The sequence below is a fragment of the Oncorhynchus masou genome, chromosome 20 (assembly GCF_036934945.1).
Source record: "Oncorhynchus masou masou isolate Uvic2021 chromosome 20, UVic_Omas_1.1, whole genome shotgun sequence".
Classification (NCBI taxonomy): domain Eukaryota; kingdom Metazoa; phylum Chordata; class Actinopteri; order Salmoniformes; family Salmonidae; genus Oncorhynchus; species Oncorhynchus masou.
This window is the reverse complement of record NC_088231.1, coordinates 3808417-3826834: the sequence shown is the minus strand read 5'-3', so window position 1 is coordinate 3826834 and position 18418 is coordinate 3808417. Positions and strand designations below refer to the sequence as shown.

General features: G+C 42.8%; 1 protein-coding gene across 1 annotated transcript in view; it reads right to left on the bottom strand.

Moving 5' to 3' along the window:
- Positions 1 to 7660: 7660 nt before the first annotated feature.
- Positions 7661 to 18418, bottom strand: part of LOC135506702 (alpha-1D adrenergic receptor-like) — a 34463-nt gene continuing 23705 nt past the window's right edge. Inside the window, exon 2 of the mRNA XM_064926039.1 lies at positions 7661 to 9572. Coding sequence (XP_064782111.1) covers positions 8962 to 9572 — 611 coding nt within the window. The 3' untranslated portion in view covers positions 7661 to 8961. The remainder of the gene's footprint in view (positions 9573 to 18418) is intronic.

The following is an 18418-nucleotide window of genomic DNA, read 5'->3' as shown; positions in this document are numbered from 1 at the left end:
TTGAGGTTGGGTGATAGTGGAGGCCAGGTCATCTGATGCAATACTCCATCACTCTCCTTCTTGGTTAAATAGCCCTTACACAGCCTGGAGGTGTGTTGGGTCATTGTCCTGTTGAAAAACAAATGATAGTCCCACTAAGCCCAAACCAGATGGGATGGTGTATTTCTGCAGATTGCTGTGTTAGCCATGCTGGTTAAGTGTGCCTTGAATTCTAAATAAATCACTGACTTTGTCACCAGAAAAGCACCCCCACACATCACACCTCCTCCTCCATGCTTCACGATGGGAACCACTCATGCAGAGATTATATGTTCACCTCCTCTGCGTCACACAAAGACATGGCGGTTTGAACCAAAAATCACCAATTTGGACTCATGGCCTGAAATCTGAGGTGCAGTTAACTCTAATGAACTTATCCTCTGCAGCAGAGTTAACTCTGGGTCTTCCTTTCCCGTGGCAGTCCTCATAAGAGCCACTTTCATCATAGCGCCTGATGGTTTTTGCGACCGTACTTGAAGAAACTTTCAAAGTAATTTTTTTCTGGATTGACTGATCTTCATGTCTTAAAGTAATGATGGACTGTCGTTTCTCTTTGCTTATTTGAGCTGTTCTTGCCATAATATAGACTTGGTCCTTTACCAAATAGGGCTATCTTCTGTATGCCACCCCTACCTTGACACAACACAACTGATTGGCTTAAAGGCATTAAGAAGGAAAGAAATTCCAGAAATGAACTTTTAGCAAGGCACACCTGTTAAAATTGGAATGCATTCCATCATGAATATGGTTGAGAGACTGCCAAGAGAGTGGAAAACTGTCATCAAGGCAAAGGGTGGCTATTTTGATTTGTTAAACACTTTTTGGTTACTACATGATTCCGTATGGGTTATTTCATTGTTTTGATGTCTTCACTATTATTCCACAATGTAGAAAATAGTAAAAACAGAGGCACTTCAGAACACACTTCCTTTTGATAGTTACAAAAAATGATCTGTTGTCCCATGCAGTGAATATGTTATTCAATGCGTTTGTATGGGCTAATAGCAGTAGGGACAAAAATACTTTTTCATCCAATAATTTGTTGATATTTTTTTTATACTTCAAGGGGTCTTCCATTTCAAAATCAAAGAGCAAAATGATCCTTGGTATGACCTCCTTAAAATAATTCCATAAAGAAGAACCTTGTATTCAGACTTAACTTCTGAAGGTACGTAATGGGCTTTGCAGGTGTGGTTCCATTGCTCGCTCTGAATAAATATCATTCAACCACTGAAATCCCTCCCATTTACTGGCCAACTCATTTTCTAATTCAGCAGGGTTTTCAGTACATTTATCTTAAGCCATCCCTTTAAAAACAGTGTACCTTTAATTTGAATTTGGTTGATAGACTAGAATACATCAAGACAACGGGCTCAGACGATAGGGCTCATTGAAAGAAAGACATCTAAATATATGCATATTCATCTCCATTTCAACACCAACAGGTAGATTTAAAAAATAATCTGATGTAGATAGTTTAGGCACATTTTGGGGTTAGAGAAGTATGTATGGAAAGCTTTTTACACATGGTAATGTAGGACGATTCGTGTACATAGAATTATAATATGGAGAATAGCGAACAATAGTAGGCTATACTCTCCTCTATTGCCTGCACTAACCATGGAACAGTGTGATGACACAGCCAAGTATTGGGCCATGTGTCAGGTTCAAACAGCAGCTTAGTCTGTGCTCATCTCCATAACATTTTAATTAGCCCACATTTCTTTTTATTTTATACTGAGAACTGTTTCTAAGGATCCTCAGCAACAACCACATGTCCGCGACAGTGTATGCAGAGAAAACAAATGAAGGTAAATGAAACAACGTAATTAAATGGAATGATAATACCAACTGGGCTATGCCAACTGAAAGGAATCAACATTAAAGTGGCTGTTGAATACGTGTGGTTACTAGGCCTACTGACGGTCAGTACTGATAGTGGCATATATTTAACATGATAGAACTAGGAAACGGAGAATGTCCGGGTAGCCTATAATTAACACATTCGAGACTTAACATGCAGGAATGGGCAAAGGCTGTACAATTGAAATTCTACCCAATGGCACAGCATTTCATAGACTTTGAAACGTTTTGCTGCCATGTGACTTGTTTCACATTTGTCTCCAGAGATGATTAGGTAAAATAGATCTAAAACAAGTATAATTTATATTTGCAATTCCCTTATCCAAATGGATAACTAATTTACCTAGCTCTTATCAATAGTTATCATCAAGTTGTAAATTACAGTGCATGGAGAATGCTGCTATTTCTATCATAAAAAAACTGAAGTAGATGATTTTTCCACTTGGTACCCGTAGATTCATGCGACCTTACTCATGGTTTCCTCTCGCGTAAAGGTAGTGGAATTATGATGGAATTAATTCTTGATACTCCCCATCCCGGATCCGGGATCGTTAATAAAGCCTCAGGCTCATTAGCATAACGCAACGTTAACGATTTCTGAAAATCGCAAATAAAATGAAAATAATGCGCCTGCTCTCAAGCTTAGCCTTTTCTTAACAACACTGTCATCTCAGATTTTCAAAATATGCTTTTGAACCATAGCAAATCAATCATTTGTGTAAGAGTATTGCAAGCTAGCTTAGCATTTTGAGTAGCATTTAGCACGCAACATTTTCACAAAAACCAGATAACCAAATAAATAAGATCATTTACCTTTGAAGAGCTTCGGATGTTTTCAATGAGGAGACTCTCAGTTACATAGCAAATGTTCAGTTTTTCCTGAAAGAATCTTTGTGTAGGAGAAATCGCTCCGTTTTGTACATCACATTTGGCTACCAAACGAACTGAAAATTCAGTCACCAAAACGTCAAACTTTTTCCGAATTAACTCCATAATATCGACCGAAACATGGCAAACGTTGTTTAGAATCAATCCTCAAGGTGTTTTTTCACATATTTCTTAATTGATATGCAGTTCGTGGAAGCCTGCTTTCCCCTCAGAATCGCATGGAAAAATACCAGCAGCTGAAAATGACGCATCAATTTCGACGGAGGACACCGGGCGGACACCTGGAAAATGTAGTCTCTTATGGTCAATCTTCCAATGATATGCCTACAAATACGTCACAATGCTGCAGACACCTTGGGGAAACGACAGAAAGGGCAGGCTCATTCCTCTCGCATTCACAGCCATATAAGGAGACAATGGAAAACGGTTCTGGAAAATTCAGAGTGTTTTCTTTCCAAAGCTATCAATTATATGCATAGTCGAGCATCTTTTTGTGACAAAATATCTTGTTTAAAACGGGAACGTTTTTCATCCAAAAATGAAAATGCGTCCCCAGAGTTTCAAGAGGTTTTAAGTCAAGGTCAGAATATCTGTAGACATACCTCCACCACACCTTCATTTCTTACATCTCCACCCAGAACAAATAGCAGGTGAATATCAGGTGAATAGCAACTCCAGTGTAGATTTGGCCTTGTGTTGTAGGTTATTGTCCTGATGAAAGGTGAATACCTCTCCCAGTGTCAGTTCTGCGCGGATTTATCCAGTGCTGAGCTCCATCCCATTTCATTTCATCCTACACTCCGCAGCCTCTGTCGATGTCAAGCAAACTGTTACGAGACCCATTACTAGCCTACGGATATTGTTGCACTCGCTTTGTCTAGGGTTCCTAGGCCTAGTTACATGGTCTTTAACCTGAATGAATGTGTGCATTTTTGTGAGAAATCAGTATTTGAGGACTGTGTTGCAATTTACAGAGTTAGGGCCAGCTCCGTCTTGACCTCTTGGTCGGACAGTTCAGGCTTATGATTATTTTTTCAGAGGATGACAAAACATAAATACGTACAACAACAAAAAAAATAAAAAAATAAAGGTATGCCAAAACTCAAAAACACAGATCACTTTAATTGGAAACACCTTGATGTGCTTATCAAGCAGGCTCATCATTTAGACAAGCTTGCTGCTGCCCCCTGGGGGAATGGAGTGTCAAAGTGTGTTTGTCTATGTCCTAACACTAACCTTCTCCCCATATCACAACAATACCCGTACCGTGATGCATCTACCACCATGCTTGGAGGCAGTTACTCAGTGATGTGTTGTGTTGAATCTGCCCCAAACATAAGGCTTTAAATTGAGATTGAAACGCGTATTTCTTTGCCATGTTTTTGTTGTTGTTGCCGTATTACTTTAGTGCCTTGTTGCATGTTTTGGAATGTTGATATTCTGTGTATTTTTTATTGTTCTTTTCACTCTGTCACTTAGATCATTCTTGTGGTGTAACTACAATGTTGTTGATCCATCCTCAGTTTTCTCCCTTCGCAGCCATTGAACTCTGGAGCTGTTTCAACATCACCATTGGCCTCATGGTGACATCCCTGAGCAGTTTCCCTCCTGTCCTGCAACTCGGTTCAGAAGGATGGCTGTTTATTGTGTCTGGGTGGTTTAATGCATCATCCACAGCATAATTATTAACTTGACTATTCTATAAGAGATATTCAATGTCTGATTTGTTATTGTTACCCATATAGAAATCAATGCCCTTATTGAGGCTTTCGAAAAGGTCCCTGGTCTTTGTAGTTGAATCTATGCTTGAAATTCAATACTGACTGAGGGACCTTACAGATGATGTATGTATGGGGGACAGAGGAAGGGGTAGTCATGCAAAACTCAAGTCAACCACTATTATTTCACACAGAGCGAGTCAATGTGACTTATTGTGTGATTTGTTAAGCCAGATTTGACTCCTGGTCTAATTTAGGCTTGCCGAAACAAAAGGGAAGAATACTTCTGCAAGAACTCTATTTTAGTTATTTAATTTGTATTCATTTGTTAACATTGTAGAATTATCTTTTCACTTTCACATTAAGGAGTATTGTGTGTGTGTCAATGAAGAAAATCACGATAAATCTGTTTCAACCTTGGTCATGCAACAATGTGAAACAATCCAAGGGGGGTGAATACTTATGATACCCACAGTCTGCTATAACAACAGTGAGATGCCGACTGACTCCCCCCCTCCCCACGCGTAGCAAGTAGTCTGCGCATAGGCTGTACACACACACGCACAAACACACTTGAGAGAATCTTGAATGGCTGCATCACTGGTTGGTATGGCAACTGCACCACCCTTGGGCGGCCCAGTACATCACTGGGGCCGAATTTCTTGCAATCCAGGACCTCAATATCCAACCTGGTCTCATAGACTAGACGTAACGTAGTTAACGTTAATCTGGGACACTCAAATGATTATGATATGTTACGTTTGGTATGGACAGAAAGTTACTTAATTAACCCTTTAACCTTACTCCTAATCTTAACCCATAACCCCGAGCCTAGCTAACATTAGCCAGCTAGCTAACTCTAGCATAAGCCACCTAGCTAATGTTAGCCACAACAAATTGTAACATATCATTAAGTTGTAACATATCATTCATTTAACAAATTTGTAACACATTGTACATTTTGCAAATCAGTAACATATCACACAAACTGTAAATCTTGACATATCATATGAAATGGATGATGGACATCTGAAAATTAATAAATACCAGTGTCTCGGATTTACAAAAAGCGTAATGCGAAATGATCTAAGACCAGGTTGCCATCCCAGGCGGTGTGAAAGGAAGACCCGGGAAATTGTTAAAGACTCCAGCCACCGAAGCCATAGACCAGGGATGGGCAACTTTGATGGGGATGGGGGCCACAAAAATTGGAACTCATCATGAGGGGCTGCAGTTGCTTGCTGGTCTGGGTACCCACATCCACAGCCGTGGGCTAATTGACTAACTATCGGTGCCTGGCATAACAAGAAAAAAACTGCACAACCAAATTTCTAAATTGCACATTGTTCTATTATTCTAACTCACAACAGTAAGCCGAGACCTCGACTGAGTTCCCTCCCCTCAAAATAAAAAAATTTAAAATTGAATTGCGATACCGGAGTAACAAGTCTGACACCAAATGGTCCTTCTATCCCTAAGTTTTAAAACTACTAAATGGCTGACAAAATGGCTATACAGACTATCTGCATTGACCCTTCTATTTTATTTTTGCACTGACTCACTCACTCACTCACTCACTCACTCACTCACTCACTCACTCACTCACTCACTCACTCACTCACTCACTCACTCACTCACTCACTCACACTTCAACACACACACACACACACACACACATACATACACACACATACAGTACAATCATCATATACTGTATGCTGCTGCTACTCTGTTTATCATATACTATATCTTGATGACTAGTCACATCTGGCCCTACCACTACTTATCTGGCCCTACCACTCCAGTATTCCTGCACATTGTATATATGGTCCTGGCACTGACCCTGGAACTGACCCTTTATATAGCTCACTTTACTTTCTCATGTTCTTCTTTTTTGTTCTGCTTTACTTTTATATATAGTACTACTGATATCGATTACTTCATTGTTGGGAAAGCAAGAAAGACATTTCACTATTCTAGTGCACATGACAGTGAACCTTGAAACTCTCTCTCGCTCTCTTCTCTCTCTCTCTCTCTCTATTCTCTTTCTCCCTCTCTACATCCTCTTAGCTGAAGTCTTTGTCTGGAGTAATTGCTTGTATGGCCACTTTGTTATTGTCAGCTCGGCAGAGATTTTGGCTGGGCCCCTCACTCAGCGGCTGACTCATACAGTACTTAAGGCACCCAATCCCCCAATAAGCCCAGTAGGGCTCTGGTCAAAAGTTGTGCACTATATAAGGAATAGGGTGCCGTTTGGGACACAAATCTATAATTTATGTCTAGTGCTTTCCTTTCTAGTGCTTTCCTTCCTTTTGGGGGGGTGACAAAACATTAAGAACACCTGCTCTATCCATGACAGAGACTGACCAGGTGAATACAGGTGAAAGATATGATCACTTATTGATGTCACTAAGAGCGTCTGCCAAATGACTGAAATGTAATGTAAATGTAATCAAATCTACTTCGATCAGTGTAGATCAGGGCTGTCAAACTCATTCCATGGAGGTCCTGGTCCTAGTCCTAGGTTTTTGTTTTTTCCTTTCAATTAAGTCCTAGACAACCAACTCTATATTAGGAAGGTGTTCTTAATGTATAGTGTATAGTGTCTTAGTATAGTATTAGTGTATAACCCACAGAGACAAGGAACCATCTTTGCTGCCCTCATCTGCGGTAGTTATACTACTCTGGTAGTGCTACTATTACTCTATTGGTGTCAGAGAAGCCATCTTTGATGTGATCATGGAAATTTGAAGTGAGGGATTGCAGCTGGTAGGGCATTGCAGTAAATGGTAAATAGCAGCTGCCAATAGTGACACCTGCTGGGAATGACAGGTACAGTACAACAATAGTTCAAATGCATCTTTGGTGTGCAGTGGCGACCCCTCATTCAGGACATGTGGGGTAGAGCCCCACATGTTTTGAGCCCCACATTTTTAGCAAAATTAAATTAAATATATTAACAAAACAATTGGGGGCTTGCCTGTTAAGGCATGTTATTTTGGCATTCATACGTGTCACATATCAGTTTGCAAATCATTAAAAAAAGTCAGTTAAGGTTTCGCTAGTTCCTCAGTTGAATCGTTAGGCTAGAACAAAAGCCTGCACCGAACATGGCCACCCTCCAGAAATGACATGACACTTTTTTTAAAGTGGTATTTTTTTCCATTTTATTTTGCTTGACATTGACAGACGTCATTGAACCATCAGCAGATACAAACAAAACGAAAGCGTCTTTTTGGCAATGCAAAGAACAGACAAATACAGTAATCAATGGGTTCAAGGCTTTGATTCTGTCAACGCTTGTCCATTCAAAAGATAAATGACCTATCTTCTCCTAGGCTCTGAATGCAGTTAAGGTAAATACACCACGATACTTATTCAACTGGTCCAAACATTGTTTTCAGTCTGAACCTGACCTATCACTTTCATAATGCAATTTCACAGAGGTCTGCTCATGTCAGTTCATCACAGCTCACTTCACTCATTCACTTAGCAAAATCATCAGATGCAATTGTAATTACCCATACGTTGCCCTATGTTTACCCATATTATCCCGAAATTGTCCGGTGCAATGGTTTCGTCATTCAAGTCGGTGGCTTTCACTTTGTTATATGCGTTTGCTCTGTTGGGACAACACACACCTGTGCCCGGCTGCACTGTGTTGAGCTGGATGGTCTGATACCCTAGAAAAGGGGTGTTTGTCTGTAGGTTATGGTCAAACGGAGGTTCATAGTGTCTCCATGTTGCTGCTGGTTGTAGGGGTTGAGCTGCTTGGAGCTGAGAGTGAGAATGCTCAAAGGGCACAGTGACCGGCTGCTGAAGAGCCCAGCCTATCATTGAGCAGTCAGTTTGACATCTTGCCACCTGTCCAGAAAGTGACTTTTCCATACCCCTCATTGTTCTGCATTTTGTCTTTTTAACGCAGCTCCAAGAAATAACGTTCCATTCCACTTCACTTCAATTTCCATCCAATAAAATGAAACAAACACGACACAATCATTAAAGGTTTGATATCATATTTTGGAGCAATTTGTGCTTGGATCAAAGTGGGCCATTTCCAGACAAAATGAACTTGGCCCTTTGATCGATGTCCAAACAACTCTCCGCAGACAAATGTTCTTTTCAGTCCTGTTTGTTTGCTGGTCAAATGTTCCCATGATAACCCCATGTTCCGATCTTACATTTTGTGGAATTTCAGCATTCCATTCCATGGTGCAAGTAGAAAAGAGCACGTTCCTTTTCCTTTGACCTCTTTCTGGCTTGCAACGGCAAACCCCAGCTAGGTGTTTTAAGGCGGAATTATATTGGTTACTCCCCATGTTGATACCCCAATGGCAACCATCACGTGCTTTCACTTGCAGTGTCAATGCAAATGTCATTGAAGAAGGTTTTAGGCAATTTAATGACAGTAGCCATCCACATTAGCCACTCCCTTTGTCTTTCCCTCAAGAATCTAGATGTCTGTCTCCTTCAGGCCGTAGCACTCTGTGAGGTCATAGATCTGATAGCAGCTCTGCTCGGCGACATCGTTGTAAATCCCCATGGAAACCGTGTCTATCTCAGTCCTCGACAGGGCGGGGGCCGTGACGCCTCCCTTCCCGCCCGGACCTCCCTTAATCTTATTTGACAGATTGTTCATCTTCTCTTTGAGCTGGAACGATGACTTTTGTAGCGGCGGGAACAGGCTCCACCCTTTAAAACTCAGTGAAGGTCCTTTAGTACCCTTGTAGTAGTGCGAGCTCCTGCACGACTCGTGGTTGAGGGTGTACTCCGGTTGGCAGTCTGTCACCCTGGCATTGCTGATACCCATAATATCCATCTCCCTGCCACCTATGCCCTGGTGGTGGTGTCCCTTGACGGCCGTGCGCCAGCGCTGGTTGTAGAAGCGCCGCAGGACCCGGCGGCGGCGGTGGCACTGGCATCGGAGGAGGCGGGTGAAGGCGCGCTGGAACTCTTTGCTGGAGCACGGGTAGATGACAGGGTTAATGCAGCTGTTGAAGTAGCCCAGCCAGAAGATGACCTTAAAGACCATGTCAGATGGCTTCAGTGCCGGGAAGAAGGAGCCTGGGAGGGGACAGGGGAGAAAGGCGTTAGGATCTGTGATAATGTTTAAGATAACTTATGCGCTAGACATTTTCATCTCTCTTCATTTATAAACTTTGACTTTTTGTGTGTAAGACAAGAATTGGCCTGAAATGAGACATCTAGCTGGTTTTTCTATGCATCGCCAAGACCGAACGGCAGCTTCTTCGGGTAAGGTTAAGTGGGAGGTGTGTGTTTCTCTGTTAACAACAGCTGGTGCGCAATCTCCAATGTTAAGAACGTCTCGTTTTGCTCACTTGAGTTAGAATACCCCGTAATAAGCTGCAGACCAAACGATTTACCTTTTGAGTTTTCATCTATATTTTTCGTAACTGTCTATTTACTACCTCAAACCGATACTGGCACTAGGACTGCACTCAACAAGCTGTATAGGGCCATAAACAGCTGTATAGGGCCAGTGATTTTAATGCAGGGAATCTGAAAAACTGTTTTACTTCATTTTCCCCACCATGTCACCTGTGCTACTAGAGGGGAAATGCTCTAGATTACCTTTATTCCACACACAGAAATGCATACAAAGCTCTCCCAAGCAGACGCCATGGCTTACAGGCAAAATCCACACTGAGCTAAAGGCTAGAGCTGCCACTTTCAAGGAGCAGGACACTAATCCGTATGCTTATAAGGAATCCCACTACAACCTCTGACAAAATGACAGAGGTTGTAGAAATGTCAATACAGAATGTCAATACAGAACTAAGATCGAATCCTACTACGCCGGTTCTGATGCTTGTCAGATGTGGCAGGGGTTGCAAACTATCTACAGATTACCGGGAGTATACTCAGAGCATGTGCTGACCAGCTGGAAAGTGTCTTCACTGACATTTTCAACCTCTCCCTGACCCAGTCTGTAAGGCCTACATGTTTCAAGCAGACCAACATAGTCCTGTGCCCAAGAACGCCAAGGAAACCTGTCTAAATTACTAAAGGCCTGTAAGCACTCACATCTGTAGCCATGAAATGCTTTGAAAGTCTGGCCATGGCCCACATCAACACCATCATCCCAGACACTCCATGAACCCACTCTTGGAGCTGCCTTTGCATACGGCCCCAACAGATCCGAAGATGACTCCATCTTTATTGCACTCCTCACTGCCCTTTCCAACCTGGACAAGAGGAACACCTACATGAGAAAGATGTTCATTGACTATAGCTCAAAGTATTGCCCTCCAAGCTCATCGCTAAGCTCAGGAAACTGGGAATGAACACCTCCCTCTGCAACTTGATCCTAGACTTCCTGACGGGCCGCTCCCAGGTGGTGAAGGTGAGCAACAACACATCCACCACGCTGACCCTAAAAACGTGGGCCCCTCAGGAGTGCCGACAGAGTCCCACTTTACTCCCTATTTACCCACAAATGTGTGGCCGCGCACGACTCCAACACCATCATTGAGTTTGCTGACGACACAATGGTGGTTGGCATGACCACGGCAGGTAGCCATGTGGTTAGAGTGTTGGACTAGTAACCGAAAGTTCAAATCCCCGAGCTGACAAGGTACAAATCTGTCGTTCTGCCCCTGAACAGGCAGTTAACCCGCTGTTCCTAGGCCGTCATTGAAAATATGAATTTGTTCTTAACTGACTTGCCTTGTTAAATAAAGGTCAAAAAAATAAAAAGTCACCGGCGGTCTATATGGAGGAGGTCAGTGACCTGGCAGTGTGGTGCCAGGACAAAAACGTCTTCCTCAAAGTCACAGGAAACGGAGGGCCGAGGACGCCCCCATTCACATTGACAGGGCTGTAGCGGAGTGGATCACGAGCTTCAAGTTCCTCGGTGTCCACATCACTAAGGAATTATCATGTTTCCACACACACCAACACAGTCGAGAATAATCAAATAAAATTGTATTTGTCACATGAGCCCGGCTACAACAGGTTTAGACCGTACAGTGAAATGCCTACTTACAAGCCCTTAACCAACAATGCAGTTTTAAGAAAGTAATTACGAAATAAGCTCAAGTAAAATAAAGTAACACAATAAAATAACAATAACGAAGTTACAGTATTTACAGGGGGTACCAGTAACGAGTCAATGTGTGGGGGTACAGGTTAGTCAATGTAATTGAGGTAATATGTACAGTGGCTAGGCATAGATAATAAACAGCGAGTAGCAGCAGAGTGAAAAAAGGGGGTCAATGCAAATAGTCCAGGTGGCCATTTGATTAATTGTTCAGCAGTCTTATGGCTTGGGAGTAGAAGCTGTTAAGGAGACTTTTGGACCAAGACTTGGCGTTCTAGTACCACTTGCATGAAGTAGTAGAGAAAAAAGTTTATGACTTGGGTGGCTGGAGTCTTTGACAAACTTGAGGGGTCTTCCTCTGACACCACCTAGTAAAGAGGTCCTGGATGGCAGGAAGCTTGGCCCAGTGATGTACTGGGCCGTATGTGCTGTAGTCAATGAATAGCATTCTCACATAGGTGTTTCTTTTGTCCAGGTTGGAAAGAGCAGTGTGGAGTTGAATAGAGATTGCATCATCTGTGGATCTGTTGGGGCGGTATGCAAATTGGAGTGGGTCTAGGGTTTCTGGGATGACGGTGCTGATGTGATGCATGACCAGCCTCTCAAAGCAGTTCATGACTACAGACATGAGTGCTACGGGTCGGTAGTCATTTAGGCAGATTACCTTAGTGTTTATGGGCACAGGGACAATGGTGGTCTGCTTGAAACATGTAGGTATTACAGACTAGGTCAGGGAGAGGTTGAAAATGTCTGTGAAGACACTTGCCAGTTGGTCCGGGTATGCTCTGAGTACACGCCCCATGACCTCTTTAAAGGTCTTACTAACAATGGCTACAGAGAGCGTGATCACACAGTTGTCTGGAACAGCTGGTGCTGTCATGCATCCTTCAATGTTGCTTGCCTCGAAGCTAGCATAGAAGGTCGTCTGGTCGGCTCGTGTCACTGGGCAGCTTGCGGCTGGGTTTCCCTTTGTAATCCATAATAGTTTGCAAGACCTGCCACATCCGACATGCATCAGAGCCAGTGTAGTAGGATTCAATCTTAGTCCTGTATTGATGCTTTGCCTGTTTGATGGTTTGTCAGAGTGCATAGCAAAATCTCTTATAGGCGTCTGGATTAGTGTCCTGCTCCTTGAAAGTGGCAGTTCTAGCCTTTAGCTCGGTGCAGATGTTGCCTGTAATCCATGGCTTCTGCTTGGCATATTGTCACTGTGGGGATGACGTTATCTATGCACTTATTGATGAAGCCGGATAAATCCCACCATTGGATAAATCCCGGAACATATTCCAGTCTGTGCTGGCAAAACAGTCCTGTAGGATCCGTGTCATCTGACCACTTCCGTATTGGGCGAGTCACTGGTACTTCCTGCTTTAGTTTTTCTTCCTAAGCATGAATCAGGAGGATAGAATTATGGTCAGATTTGCCAAATAGTGGGGGAGCTTTGTACTCATCTCTGTGTGTGGAGTCAAGGTGGTCTAGATTTTTTTCCTCTGGTTGTAACATGCTGGTAGAAATGAAGTAGAACAGATTTAAGTTTTCCTGCATTAAAGTCCCCGGCTACTAGGAATGCCGCTTCTGGAACTGCATTTTCTTGTTTACTTTTGGCCTTATACAGCTTGTTAACTGCGGTCTTGGTGCCAGCATCGGTTTGTGTGGGTAAATGGACAGCTACAAAGAATATAAATGAAAACTCTCTTGGTAGTGATGTTTCAGTGGAGAGGAATGCTTTGTACAGCCCCCACATCCCTAATCTCATCTCATCCCCGCCACGGTGTTGACCGGCCCTCCTTTCCCTCATCTCTCCTTGCCCTGGCTTGAGCCCTCTCCCTAGGGACCTGTGGGCAGTTTAGTTTAGATTGGAGCTGACGTGACACACATGGACACACACACGTTTGTTTTTACTATCCTTGTGGGGAACAAACAATTGAATCCCATTCAAAGTCCAATTTTTCCTAACCCCTAACACTGAACCAAACTCTAACGCTTAACCTTAACGGGAAATTTCACAATATTTTATTTCATATTAGTCATCTCCAGCACCACCCCAACATCAACATATGTGAAAATGGCGCTTTTCTATGTTTTGTACTAAAAAAAGATTGAGGAAGATAAGTGTTTACAATGACATCATCAACCAATTAGTAAGCAATTAATTAGTAGGCAATGCCTACTCATAATTGGTTAAAATTACATAAGACACACCGATGTCATTGGAAACACTTGTCTCCCTCTATCTTATTTTACTACAAAACATAGAAACGCCCCATTTTAACATATGTTGATGTTGCGAGGGTTAAAATTTCCTTTAAACCTTAACACCAAACCCCTAACCTTAAATCCAAACTCTAACCCTAACCCCTGACTCTAGTTATAACCCTAACCAGGGGTGAAAGTTGAATTTATTTTTTCGCGGAATGGGACCTTCTATATGTGCACACTCTTGCATGTTTTTTATACTCCTAATCATATAATTTCATTTTGAATCCCTATTAATTCAAAAGGATCTCTGTGGGCCTAGTCAACATGTATTGCCTTTTATTGTGGCATAAACACAACCAGTCATGGTTTCATATGATTGTCAAATAATCGCTTCACTAGGCTACCCACGCATGTTCATCCACTCGAAACATATTACCAGCCTCATAAACAGTGGTCAATGGAAAGAGACATCTGCAACACAAAACACCAAGAAGTGTAATGACAATTGGCGATTGTCATTAGGCTAGAATTTACAAGTCCACTGCTGTCCGCGCACACCTTGGTGTCGGCCACTCGTCCCTGCCTTTGTCGAAATTTCAGTGTTCTCGTCAAACACGTTCCAAGTACATTGGCGTAATAGCCCACAGTTTTCTTGTCATTTTGATTTAATTATTGTGACCTTACAGTGAAATGCTTACATACGAGCCCCTAACAACAATGCAACTATCTACAGGGGGGTACCAGTACAGAGTCAATGTGCAGGGGCACCGGTTAGTTGAGGTACTATGTACATGTAGGTAGAGTTATTAAAGTGACTTTACATAGATGATAACAACAGAGAGTAGCAGCGGCGTAAAAGAGAGGGGGGATCAATGCAAATAGTCTGGGTAGCCATTTGATTAGATGTTCAGGGGTCTTATGGCTTGGGGGTAGAAGCTGTTTAGAAGCCTCTTGGACCTAGACTTGGCGCTCCGGTACAGCTTGCCGTGCGGTAGCAGAGAGAACAGTCTATGACTAGGGTGGCTTTGATAATTTTTAGAGCCATCCTCTGACACCGCCTGGTATATAGGTCCTGGATGGCAGGAAGCTTGGCCCCAGTGATGTAGTGGGATGTTCGCACGTCCCTCTGTAGTGCCTTGCGGTCGGAAGCCGAGCAGTTGCCATACCAAGCAGTGATGCAACCAGTTAGCATGCTCTCGATTAACCTTTTGAGGATCTGAGGACCCATGCCAAATCTTTTCAGTCTACTGAGGGGGAATAGGTTTTGTCGTGCCCTCTTCACGACTGTATTGGTGTGCTTGGACCATGTTAGTTTGTTGGTGATGTGGACACCAAGGAACTTGAAGCTCTCAACCCGCTCCCCTGCAGCCCCGTCGATGAGAATGGGGGCATGCTCGGTCCTCCTGGTCATGGCTCACCATTATCCCAGTGTCATGACGTTGGTCTGGCAGTAGGTTTATGACAGTCATAAATACCTCTTCCCCAATCTTTCCTCTCTCTACCCTACTGGTGTTACATTTGCAAAACCTTTGGTTAACATAGAGATTCTGTGAACATCAGAAGGTGGGGGGAAATGAACTATATTCTGGTAATCCGACCAACGGAACATATGCGGTGGTACTTAATGAATATGATGTCAGTTCGGTTGTCATCTGAGAGATTCTCATCAATGATAAGATGACAAACTCTACAGTGGAAAGTCTACACATCAGAGTTATCGGATTCACATGGAATTGTTGTTCAATTTAAATGTTTGAATATGAAATTATTCGTGATGGGATGAAATGTGATTTCAGCTTCTAAAATGTGAGATTTGGGTTTTCTGCTCAATCAGTGGCCCGGCCCTGTGAAGGGACATGGGCTATAAAACTGTTCAAACATGCCCTCCTCTCCCTTCCTATATAAAGCCTTGACGACAACATAACCTCCTGTTCCGAGGATGTAGGACGACAGTCCGTGTCAGAATGGTTCAGATAATAACTACAGAATGAATCCAATATCAGCGTGAGCTTTGGTTGCGAATGGTATGAACTTTGAACTCTTATTCACTACAGAAGTGATACCCCCTAGCCGTTGAGTTAGCAACAGCAGCTGCAAATGCAGTTTAGGAAGGAACAGACAGAGTATCCATCTACCACACAACGATGTTACTACAACGTATCCAATTGACAACCAGAGACATTCTTCAAAGGACTCGGTTGGGCAACACGGCCTTCCATCTACCACCAACCTACCGAAGCGCAGCTCAGAGTAAATATTTATTGCACTTTCCTTTTCCAAATGGGCGGTAAATTTAGAATGCATAAGAAACTGTATTTACGATAGCACAGCTTTGCCTTTTATTCCTCAGTCTTCCCGCTCTTTCACTCAAACCCAGCCCCCTTTCTTTTGTGTAACCAGCTTTTGCTGGTGCGTTTGCCAACAGAATGGAAGGAAGTATGATTTATTCGATCGCCTACGAATTCTCAGAAGGCAGCCCGCTCTCCGGCCCCTTTTTCTCCGCCTCCTCTTCACGCAAATCACGGGGATCTTCGCCTGTTCCCCCAGAAAGCAGTATATCATTTGCTTCCTACTCGTCAGACTCGTTAAAGGGCAAAAAAAGATTCTGCAAATCCATGGTGAGTTATCGCAGTCCTGATGTCCAGAAGTTCTTTTCAGTTATAAGTAGCAGCAACATTATGTACAAAATAAGTTAAAAAATAAGTTACAAACAATGCAAATAAACAAACAAATGAACACAATCGGTTTGAGACACGTAAGACGTCAGCCTTCCTCTCCTGCGCCGTTGTTAAATTGTGTTTTACCGGTACGGATTACCTACACTATTTATTTTGCTGGGACGCTGTACCGGACCATACCGCCTTACTTTTACCCCTGGCCCTAACCCTAAATATAACCCTAAATCTAACCCCTAAAATAGCCTTTTTACTTGTGTGGACAGGTGAAATGTTGTCCAAATGTTACTTGTTTTACTATCCTCATGAGGAAACACACACACACCCTCAGACACGTGAGAAATTGTCAGAGTTGCTCCGGCTTCATAGGCACAATATCAGTAGCAAAGCAATAAATAACGAAAGAGAGGGACACTTGCAAGTGGAGAGGAAGGGAGGTAGCGCAGTGAGGGAGGAGAGGAGAGGTTATTATCACCCATCGTCACCCACTGAAGTAGCTTTAACTACCTGACATAGGCCTCTGAGATGAAAGCGCGTTCCTTTGGACAAGATGGGTGTGTGTGTGGATATGTGTGCATGTGTGTGTGTGTGTGTGTGTGTGTGTGTGTGTGCAATGGGTAATTGGTGTGTTTGCATGTGCTTGTTGCAATGGGTAATTGGTGTGTTTGCATGTGCTTGTGTGCAATGGGTAATTGGTGAGCTAGTGTTGCTCTGAGGAATCCACCACCACCAAGCAGGATGTTTGGGGCATTACTGAACATAACTATTCCTTTAAAGAACCAGAAGACCCCCTGTGACCCCCTGTGTGGGATCTGACTGATAACACCATTATAGACTACTGTACTGTTGTTGGATGTATGAGGCCCATTAGGCTACTACTGTACTGTTGTTAGAGAGGGCCCTACCAGGGGCCCCACAGGAAGCCACGGTATCATTAGGTGGGTGATGTAGACAGAGTGAAAGTAACTGGTGGCTCATTGTTTGAGGCGTGCTGGGTTTTTCCTCGTTGTTAATGTTGTGTACTTTATGTAGAAGGCTGATGATGAAACAAAGATACAATTATCAGTGTGTTGTATACAGTACATGATCTTTTCTGCCGTTTTGGGGAAATATACAATAGTTCAAAGACTATTTCAAATCTTTCAAATCTATTACTTGCTGTTATTGAGCTTCCGTGGTGCAATGGAACCAATGAAAAAGTCCCTAAAGTGTGTCCATCTGGCACTCCAGGCAGATTCAAGAGAACGTTCAAAGTATTTGAAAAGATTTCAGACCCAGGTCTGTTGTGTATACAGTACACACAGATGCATTATTCACATTCACATGCACACACTCCTAACTTTGCCGCAGGGAGTATGTATTATCTAAACAACGCTATACCCTCCTTCCCCTAGTCTGCCCTCAACTGCCCAGTTTGAGATTGGCTTTCATCTGGTGTGGAGCTAGGAATCGTGTTTCAAGAATGATTCACGCCAATTTACATCTGCCAGAAGGAGAGCTTTATGTCCTTTTGGTCCTGTTCTTCCCAAAGGCTTCACTGCTAACTAGTTCAACACAACAACACAGCATTGAAATTAACTATCAGACACAACGCATTATGGGAAAAGTAGTTGTGTATTGATTCTAATTGGCAAAATGACAACTGTGAGCGATGACTTCCGATTGTAGTCACAAGTCATATGCTGCTTAGGAAGTGCCTGGGTTGAATTGGCTTGTTGCCTTGACACATCGCCGCTGTTGCCATGACCACATCAGCAGCGGGAGATAATTAACTACTTTATAGTACTTTAGCTGCTTTTAGGAGATGGTGGAGTCTCTTTTATGTGGAGCTTCTCTGTTGATAAGATGTTTTGTTTTAGTCTTTTGTGAGGATATGGTTTTGAAAAGTTCAATCGTGACCGTTTAAAAGAGTTCACAGAGTCCCAGCCCTACCTACAGTGCCTTCAGAAAGTAGTCATACTCCTTGATTTATTGCA